Source organism: Corvus brachyrhynchos, unplaced genomic scaffold, assembly GCF_000691975.1.
Source record: "Corvus brachyrhynchos isolate BGI_N302 unplaced genomic scaffold, ASM69197v1 scaffold175, whole genome shotgun sequence".
In the NCBI taxonomy this organism is placed as follows: Eukaryota; Metazoa; Chordata; class Aves; order Passeriformes; family Corvidae; genus Corvus; species Corvus brachyrhynchos.
Window position 1 is genome coordinate 7,938,089 of NW_008238448.1, and position 10,020 is coordinate 7,948,108.

At 39.6% G+C, this 10,020-nt stretch overlaps 1 protein-coding gene across 1 annotated transcript in view; it reads right to left on the reverse strand.

The window, feature by feature from the left end:
* Window positions 1-4,760, reverse strand: part of CTSO (cathepsin O) — a 14,623-nt gene extending 9,863 nt beyond the window's left edge. Inside the window, exons 1-2 of the mRNA XM_008635721.2 lie at window positions 4,725-4,760; window positions 3,844-3,909 (exon numbers count right to left, since the gene is read on the reverse strand). Coding sequence (XP_008633943.1) covers window positions 3,844-3,909; window positions 4,725-4,760 — 102 coding nt within the window. The remainder of the gene's footprint in view (window positions 1-3,843; window positions 3,910-4,724) is intronic.
* Window positions 4,761-10,020: the final 5,260 nt, after the last annotated feature.

Consider the following 10,020-nt stretch of genomic DNA (forward strand, 5'->3'; position numbering starts at 1 on the left):
AGGGCGGCGCTGCCTGGTGCTGCGCAGCCGGTGCCCGCAGCCGCTGGGTCCCAGTGAGATTGGTTGTGCTGACAGAACACACGGAGAGAAACCATGACTTTCCTCAGAGACCGGTCATACTGGTACTTGAGCAAGAAGGACAGTGTTCAGCTTTTAAAAGCTCCATTAGGCCGTTATGAGTTAACTTCAATCACCAGGTATTTTTACGCAGTACCTGTAAACAGGATATTTATATGTTTTAAACCTGCTGTACGTTTCAGCTCTCTCTGCTGCTTTCTCCCCACGCACCCTCTTGTTAACACAACTTGAAGGCCCCGGTCCCCTGGCCTGGGGTGCCGGTAGCACACCTGGCAGCACTGTGCTTGGGGAACAAACCTGTGGGGATCACGATCCAGCTTTGCCTTTGCTCTCCTTCTCCCATGGAATGGCTGTTGGGGGATTGCTGAACTGCCACCAGTTTTGTTACAAGGAGGGCTATTTATGGCTGATGGACAGAGTATGGAAGATCTTGTTAGCTGGGCAGATTTTATTGGTAGTTCTGATACAGTTTATCATTGTAAACCCAGGAGTGGCATTGGAGAAGTTATTACAATTTATTACAAACCCATGTTGACAGATTGAGGTCTGGTATCAGCATGACGACTAAATAGGATGAAGACAGTAACAGAAGAACTGAGTGGTGAAATGTTTTTGAGGATGGTCTGAACCTCAGCAGCCAAATTCTGAGGCAAATTCCATCAAAGTGTGACTGAGCACTGAGATCCTCATGAGAAGTGCAAGGTGTAGTAGCTGGCAGGAGTGTCAAAGGAAAGCTTGCTGTGGTCACCATAGCTTTGGCTGTACTGAATGTACATTGAGCCTTAATGCAACAGTCACATGGTTGTATTCTCTGTGGTGCAGTATAACGGAACAGGAAAGAAGTTACTCTGCCAGTAAGTGTAAGCAACAAAAAGATGCTGAAATTATGCTTTATTTAAAAACATACTTTTCATTAAAAATTTAAGATTTTCCACCAGTCCAACATGATCAACTTTCTTTAAATTGGCATGCTGCCCTTGAAATCTGTTGTATTGGGATTGTGATTATCTCAAACGGAATACATTATCTTGTTTTTAATGTATCATCATTAAATTTTAAACTGGTCAACTTAGCTTTAATAGAACAAAGACATTAACTTTCAGGTTTTTTTTGGTTATTATTTTTATAGACTATGCCCTTTTCAAACAGTATTCTTGATTGGAGAAGCCGTTTTGTTTTGTGTGTGGACTTCAGGGGTTACTTTTCCCGTGGAACACATGAGGGCAGCAAAGGACTTCTGAAAATGTAGTTGCAAACCACGTAGCTTTAATTTTTATTTTAATTAAAATAAATAACCCCCAAGCAAACAAAGAAGCAAAAAAATCCCTTCCTATTTTGGGAAAATGGATATATCTCAGATTGTTTTGCATTAAAAATTCTGTATATTATAGGAAGGGGAAAAGGTTTGTTTCCCCTGGATTTGCCCTCTGTGTACAAAGTAGGTGTTTCAATTTATCTTGTTCTGGAGGAGAGAGTGTAAGAAAAGTCAGTGTCTCCTCTGGTGACTTTCTCAGGGGGAATAAAGTGTAACAAACAGCCAAAGGTAGGCTACTGACAGCAAAAGTGTTTCAGAAGGTTTTATTTTTCCACTGAACTACCTACTGTGCTATAAAAACATTTTGTGCCTGCTCTTAGATAAACAAAATCCCACTGAAGTACACAGAGAGCTCAGTCTGCAAGCATGCAGTCCCTGCTCTTCTTTGAATTACTCCAGTGTAAATTTAGCCATGCTTTGTCAAGATAAAAGAAAATACACTTGTAAAAATAATATCAGAACAAGGCCCGTAAAAAGAATAGGACATAAAAGTGTTTGGTGTTTGTGTTTGTTTTGGGTTGTTTTGTTCCACTGAGTTTTTAAAAAGGCTTTATTGATACAATTCTGACTGCTTCATTGACACAGGTAAGCCATATATTAGTTACACTAGTCATCTCAGACAGATGATGAAAATATTTTTATGCTTTTTTTCCCTCTTTCTAAATTCTGATTTAGAATTTTATAATTGTAAATAGTTTTTAAAAAATATATTTTAATGAAATATTATGAATCTCTATCCCATTCTGCCTATCCAGAATTTGATGAGTTGAAACAATGCATACTAAGGGAAGAAGCAGTAATGTATATATGTTTAGGAACCTCTAAACTCATTGTAAGTTGTTTCCTTTAAATGAGGATATTCTTTTATTAAGAGAATTTGCTTCCCATCAGGTGCAAAACACTCATTTCTAAAATTACTCGTAACACTGCAGTGTTACTAATGGGTGGGTTTTTATAGTATTACAGGTTCAGATTGAAAGATCATGTTAACATTTGCTAGTCAGGCTTTTTTTTTTTTCCTCCAGTGATTTTTGCTTACCTGTTTGAAATAGTTAGTTGAATCTGGTTGGACAGCCCAGCTTCAGTGCCCTCTGTGTTTATAATTATCATAGCAAACAGGGCAAAATATAAGAAATTACTTCTGAATTGGTGAGAGGTTTGCCAAGGACTGGTGTTGCTGCCCCTAAGGGCAGAATTGAGCTGTATTAATGAACCTTCAGGTAGGAGCGATGCCTTTACAGCACTTTGGGAGGTATCTACTTAGCAGCAGTTGGACTCCTATTGTAGGCATACAAGATGTTTAACAAAGGGAAAATAAATCCATCTGTATTGTGTGGTCTTCAGCTGCAGAGAGAAATATTCCAAGCCCAGCAGATGGGGCTAAGTGCCTTTTCTTAAAAAGGCTGTGGGGAAAAGTTGTATCAGGGTAAGTCCAAGGATTTGCTTGTTTTAAGACCTTGCAGAGGTGCTGTTTGCTAATACAGTTGCACTGGTAACAATTATTAAATGTAAGCAAAGCAAGTGAAAATTGCAGTCTTGGGATGAAATCTATCCCTGTGAGGGTAAATGAGTGGTGTTGATGTAGCCAATGTTCAGAAGTTGTCTTTTCTGAGCCCCAAGGTAGACTTTTTGAAATCTGTGACAAGCAGAGGAAATTGCACATGGGAGCACTTGGGTTTGCAGGAATAACGAAACTGCCAGGGGCTGCCTTAGGTATATCATGACAAACATCTGTGTTGACCATGAAGTCTCTCCTGCTAGAATGATCTTCCTTTGCAAATAATGAAATAACTGTAGGATCTGCTTCTCAAAGGTGACTTGTCTGTATCCCAGCTGAATATCCTTAACACCAGTAAGTCTCTAGCTCTTTTAAAAATGTTCTTCTTCAATCTTGTCAGTAGGGGATGAATTATGAATGAAGAAGGCTGGCAGTAGAGCTAATAATTCAAATCAAACAGTGAATCAAAAAATAAGAATGCAGAAAGGAACAGCACCTAATCTTGAGTGAGACTGAATTAAGAAATCTTGTCAACTTTAAGGAGCTGAGAATTCACTTTCTCTGAGAAATCTGATTTGCTGATACTCTGATTTTCTGTCTTTATTGCCAGTCCCACTTGCCAGTGTCTACAAATTCACATTAAATATTTTCAGCTGAGAAAATTTCTCAGATCTAGGTCATTCAAGTCTTATTTTCTTGTTGGCTTTTTGCTCCAGAAAGTGGGCTAAGTGGTCAGCTTTTCGGGAAGAAATTCAGGCAATATTTGGTGCAGCTTGGCTTAAGGGCACAAGCATAAACATTTATTCACTGTAATTGTTCTTATATCTTCCATCAAACTGTTTGACCACGGGAAGTGGACAAAGAGCTCTTATGTAGAAGTAATGCTGTTCTACAGAATCTACTTCGCAGCTTTCTGTAAATGCTCCAGTTAAGTTGTTTGGATATGTTTCACGAATTCATCAGTGACTTTGTTGGTAGGGGAATCTAGCAAGAGGTTAAGAGGGCTTGCAAAATTCACCTGAAAGGAGAAACAAAATTAAAGAGAAAAGTACCGTTTAGGAGTTGAGGTATTTCTATCCTACATAGATTTTTGAACTCATTTTTGGAGGATCTGTTTGCTGACTTTCTCCATGCGTGGTTATAATTCAAAAATGCTGTTGAATCATCCCAATCTTATATTCTTTCTGCTTCATATGCAATACCTTCCTCTTTTGTTTTACTGTGAAACTTAAAAGAACGGATTTACAGTCACATTGATGTGAATGAGTTGTGACTTACTGCTATGATTATCAATGTGACTGTAAATCCGTTCTTTTATGTGAATGAGTTGTGACTTACTGCTATGATTATAATACTATTGAAGCTATACTTTGTCCCTGTAGTGCTTTTTATCCATAGAACTCCAATGCCCTTTGTGGGAAGGTCAGCAATGTAAAACCAATGCCAAATTTACACCTCAGGCATGAGATCTGTGTCCATGACTAACCTATGCACAGAAACAGGGGATCTGTTTTATATCAGTGGTTGAGTTTTTTTATTGTGTAAAGTTTTGGTGGAAGGTCAACTTGTTTTGTTGCTTTATGCTTTGGTCTAAAAGGCTTTCATGTAAGAGAAGTGACTGTCCTGCCTTCCCTCCTGCTGCTTGTGTGAAATGCACCTCCACATTACCGCTGTTTCCACACATGCTGCTAAAGAGGATGAGCTTTTTCTGAAGTCTTGCAGCTCTGACATGCCAGGAGGATATTAGGACCCAGCTGCCTGTTGCAAATGTGAGGATTAGTATGCAGGAAAATAGATTTAGAGAAAGAGGTATAGGACTATGCTCTTTCTTACCTCTTTTGTTGCTGTGGGAAGCACACAACCTGCCATGGTTGTGATCTTCAGTCTGCATCTATAGCCAGTATAAGAGTGCCATGTCATTATCCTGGTATTTTAATCACAGAATGGGTGAGATTGGAAGGAACCACTGTAGTCATCTAGTCCAGCCTCACTGCTCAAGCAGGGACCCCTAGAGCATGTTACTCAAGGTTATGTGCAGATGATTTTGAATATCTCCAGGGAAGGACACTCCATGACCTCTCTGGGCAATCTGTACCAGTGCTCAGTCACCTGCACAGTAAAGTTTTCCTCGTGTTCAGGTGCATCAGTTTCTGCCCATTGCCTCTTGTCCTATTGCTCAGCACCACCGAGCAGAGCCTGGCTCTGTCCTCCTGTCACCCTCCCTGCAGGTACTGACAGACATTGATGAGGTCCCCTCTCAGTTATCTCTTTTAATAGCTGAACAGGCCCAGCTCCCTCAGCCTGTCAGAGTGATGGTCCAGACCCCTCATCATTTTTGTTGCCCTCCTCTGGACCTGCTCCAGGAGCTCCACGTCTCTCTTGTCCTGAGGAGCCCAGAACTGGACAAAGCACTGCAGATGTGCCTCACCAGGGCTGAGCTTCCTCATCCTGCTGGAATGTTCTTCCTAAGGCACCCCAGGACACCATCAGCCTTTCTGGCTATAAGGGCCCTGGTAACTCATGGACAGGTTCTTGTGTACTAGGACCCCCAGGTCCTTCTCTGCAGAGCTGCTTTCCAGCAGGTCACCCCCAGCCTGTACTGGAGCATGGGTTTATTTTTCTCTGGGTGCAGGACCCCACATTTGCCTTTGTTGAATTTTGGAGAGTTCCTCTTGTTCAGTTGCAAGAACCGATTCTTCTTTTTAGAAAGAAAGAAGTGCAGCAGGAATGTGTCATGTACACTTCCACTGATAAAAGTTTGGAGACAAAAGGTAAAAATGCTTTTGTTATGCAGAAAGGCAAAATGCTTTAGGATTCATAAAGGTGTCCTTTCACTTGACTTAATGAAATCATCTTATAAATAGGAATTTGGACATATTTTGAAGTTAGGGGACCATAGGATAATTTATTATGCATATGTAAAGCAACAGTCTAGCAAATGCTGGGCTTGTAGTTGTTTATACATCATGTGACTTTTGAACTTAAATTGTTATTTTAACATAATTTCAAATAGATGTTGACTTTTCAATTGAGCTGATGCTTTTTTATGACTCTAAATAAAAGTTTAGTTTCACTATTCTATGGTCCTACTGGTCATTTTAGATAGTGTAAAGCAGGAGGAGCTCCATGTAAGTGTGTAATTATAGTGATGTGAAGTTAATACCATGGTGAACACAGCTGAGCCTGGGATATTTGTCTTAGTTATGGACTTGGAACTTGTGTCTACAGCTTGTCAGGGGGAAGGGAGAAATCCTATTGCAGCTTCTAGTTTTCTTCTTACAAACCAGTACTGTCGGCCTCCTGTGTAAGACCATAAACGGCAGTGCACACAGAGTTTCCCAGATGATTAAATTACATTGTTTTGAAAAAATTAGATTATGTCAGGAACTGTTGCACAAAAAAAAAAAAAAAGAAGAAATTCCATTAATTAGTCAAATATTTATTGTATTTGGGTTGATTTAAAACATAATGACAGCTTACTTCACCCTTTCTCTGTTAGAAAAAGTCAATTTTGGTTTTAAAAGGGTAGTTCAGGTTTTGGGTCTTAAGGTCTGACTTGTTTTGGTTCATGAGGATACTGAGCAGCTCTTCTAATTTTCCCAGGAAGTAGAAACTTTATATGTCATATAATGTAGTTTCTTAGTGATGGGTTAGCATTCTCTGTTATTATTCTTTAAAAAGGACTCAAGAAATATGTTCTGCTTTTACAAAAAGCCCTTGACATTATCATTTTTCTCATAGGTTTTTTTTTAGACGTGTTTTAATAACCGGGCTAGCCACATACACAGCATCTACAGTGTGTTTGTTGCAATAGCTCAATATCCAAAGACTATGAATAGACAACATGGTAGAATTTGAGGAAAAGTAATACATGTTTAATATTACATGAAAAGGATTTAATATCTAATTTAACACCTACATTTAAGTTTCGCTTAAAATGAACAACATTACAGTAATATATTTTAAACAACAGTTTTTAAATAGATTGAGGTAATTCTTAAGGCAACATTTTGTCTGAAGAAATAAATTTATGTATATAGGAGATGTTCATGCTAAAACTGTGTGAAAGCGTTTTTACTTGGCGCCCCTGAGCAGAGCCTGGCTCTGTCCTCCTGTCACCCTCCCTTCAGATACCAACGGACACTGATGAGGTCCCCTCTCAGTTGTCTCTTTTCATGGCTGAGCAGGCCCAGCTCCCTCAGCCTGTCCTCATAAGAGATGTCCCACTGAGTTGTGTTGAGTTACCATTTGTCACTGGGTTTTAATACTGATGGTGAAACATTGTGTCAAATTATGGGTTTTTGTCTTTGTGTGGTCATTTCTGGGGAATGTAGCCACAATATTCATGGACAAATGGGAGGTTGGTACACGCTTTGGCTTCTCTAAGAGGAGCAACTATCTCTCCTAGTTGTTCAGGGTGTGTTGCCAGTCATTTTGTGTGGAGCACTGCTCTTTATTGACAGGTTACCCTGTATGTTTCTATGCACATAGCTTTTTTTTTTTTTTTGAGACTGAGATGCTTATCCTTCTTTTGAACTAAACAGAATTTCTTGTTGGAATTGTTAAAGAAGTTGTAGTAACCTCTACCAGGCTACCTAGAGCCAACACCAGACATGCTGCTTCTTTTGGTTGATGGTGCATGTACAATAGGGTTAATATTTCCTGTGTTAAAAACACAAACAGTTTCTCTCATTCAGTTGGTCACGCTTAAGTATTTTGAAATGACTGAGAACTTAGTGAAACTAAATTATGTGTAATTTGAGCTGAGAAGAACTGCAGATATTTGGACTACATTTCTTGGCCCAATGTACTTCATTTCGATGTTAAGAAGAGAGGATATTTTTAGTTAACGCCACCATTTATTTCCAGCCAAAATGAATGCAAAGAGAGTATGAAGTCCTATAGAATCAGATTTCACATTTGTAGACTGCTGAAGGAAATGAGCACAAATGAGTGCTTAGAAGATTTTTATTATATACCTTTGTGGTCCAGATTTGGGAAGAATGTGCATTACCTGAGAAGTCATCAATTTAAAGCACAGGCTGGCTGGCCCTAGCAGTTAAAGAACTGTGATGTTTTTTGCCTTAACAATTTATTGTAATTTGGAGCCAACGAAATGTTTGCAATTAAAATGGACACTAAATGCTGTGGCAAGAGGTGCTTACCTAAGCCCAGCTTCCAGAGCTTTCAGGAACTCATTTTCCCCAGCAGGCCTGCCATATTACAATCTGTCCTTGCTAATTACACAGGCGGTCTGCCTTAAACAGTGCGGAGTTTGAATTGCCACAGGACTTTTTCTTTATAAAGAGCATATTTCTTTGGAGCCTGCAACCACAATGCACTAGCTGCACCCTGTGAGCTCCTCTTTGCCATGCAGTAGGCAGCCTATGAAGTAGAGATAATGTGCTTATCAGCAAAGCAAGTGCTGGGAGCCTCCTTTTCCTTAAGATTGGTCTTATAGCTGTGGGATAACTTTACTCAGATCCTTTGTTTTGAATCTGAATAGACTTGGGTTAATTTTGCTCCTTTGTTTGAACTTTATTAAAGGGAATTTAATATTTTTCATTCTTCTGCTCTTTGAGTGTGATTCTGTGTAGTGAAAGGTATCCTCTGGGTCATGCAGCAGGAGGAGAGCAGCAGAGGTAGCCAGCTGGGCAGGGGCAGCGAGGCAGTGCAGGAAAGTACCACCAGGGAAATGGCCAGAAAGTCATGATTTCCAAGTAGGCCTGGCCTGGCTGTATTTTCAGTGCATGTCAGCAAAGGAAGTAAAGCCACTAGGGTAGGGTGATTTTCCCCTTTATAACATTAAGAAATACATTCTTGATGGAGCCAAATGTATTGGAGAGAGAACAATTTCTGCCTACACAGAGAGAATGTGTCCCCTTCAATGTTCCCAGTTATATCCTGCAGTGGCCAGGGCTGACTGCAGACTTGGCAGCCGCCCACGTCCCTGGTGAGCAGCTGGTGCAGCCATCCCATGCTCAAGAGATACCAGGTGACCTGCAGACAAAAATGGAGATATTCATTGTTTTATTTGGATGTAGGGTCAAATGGCTGGTACTTTCTAATTTTCCTTTTGATAAAGGTGTTGACCATTTTAAGGACCGCAAAGTTAAGATAATGACGTCTCATTTGAAAGCAAAGTATGTTGTGTGCTGTGTTTTCCTTGTTCATTAGAAGAATATCCCATCAGACTGTATTGTTTGGATCACCCCTTTTTTCTAATCCTCTTGGAATGTGAAGATTGTTTTCCAACCTCTTGCAAATCAAAATAAAAAAGAAGACAAAGACCAGCAGCTGCTCTGTTTGATAGAAATCCAAGCATAAGTCTCTCCTAAAGTACAGATATAATGCCTAACTAGAATTGCAAGGAGTGCTGCACCATGAAAACTTGATAGGTCATTGATAAGTTGCACACCCCTCTGGCATGCCTGGTTAACCTTCCTTAAATTCATTGAAAAGCTCTCAAGTGGATTTTAGCCTCTGGCTGCTTTTTTTCTGGACTAATCCTGCAGTTATTGAGTTACCACCTCTGGGGAGTAGGAAGAGAGTCATGATAAAACATGATAAAAATCTAAATCAATTTCTCCATGGCTTACCAAGTGAAATATCCCTACAAATGCACTTGGTTCACTGAAATATCAAACTCCAGATTGTTGAAGTAGTGTTCAGTAATTGTAGAGAAGATAAACTGGTTTGAATACAAATTTAGCTCTTAAATACTGGTTAGTCATCAGAGATGACTCCAGTTTTGACTTCACAACTTAGTTGTTGCCCAGTCCCCTTTGATTCTTGTAACCACTCTGAAGACTGAAAATGTCAGGGCAGCAGCTGTGTCACTAACCAAAATGCAGCACTAAATTGGGTGCTCAGTGAGTTTTACTGAGCGGTCTTATGTTCTGTAAGTAGGAAAAAATATCTTGGAAATAAGCGGTCCCACTGCTTTGGGAAATAATTGAAAATGATGATTAATTTATAAATTCTTTTCACTTTAATTTTAAATAAATTACTCTGGAGGCAATTAAGAATTTCTTCCCATGTAATGAGTTAAATTGATGTGAGTTAAAGTGATGGTCTAGAAATGGCTTAGATTTATTTTGGGCAAGTACAGTCTATCAAGTTAGAAGTT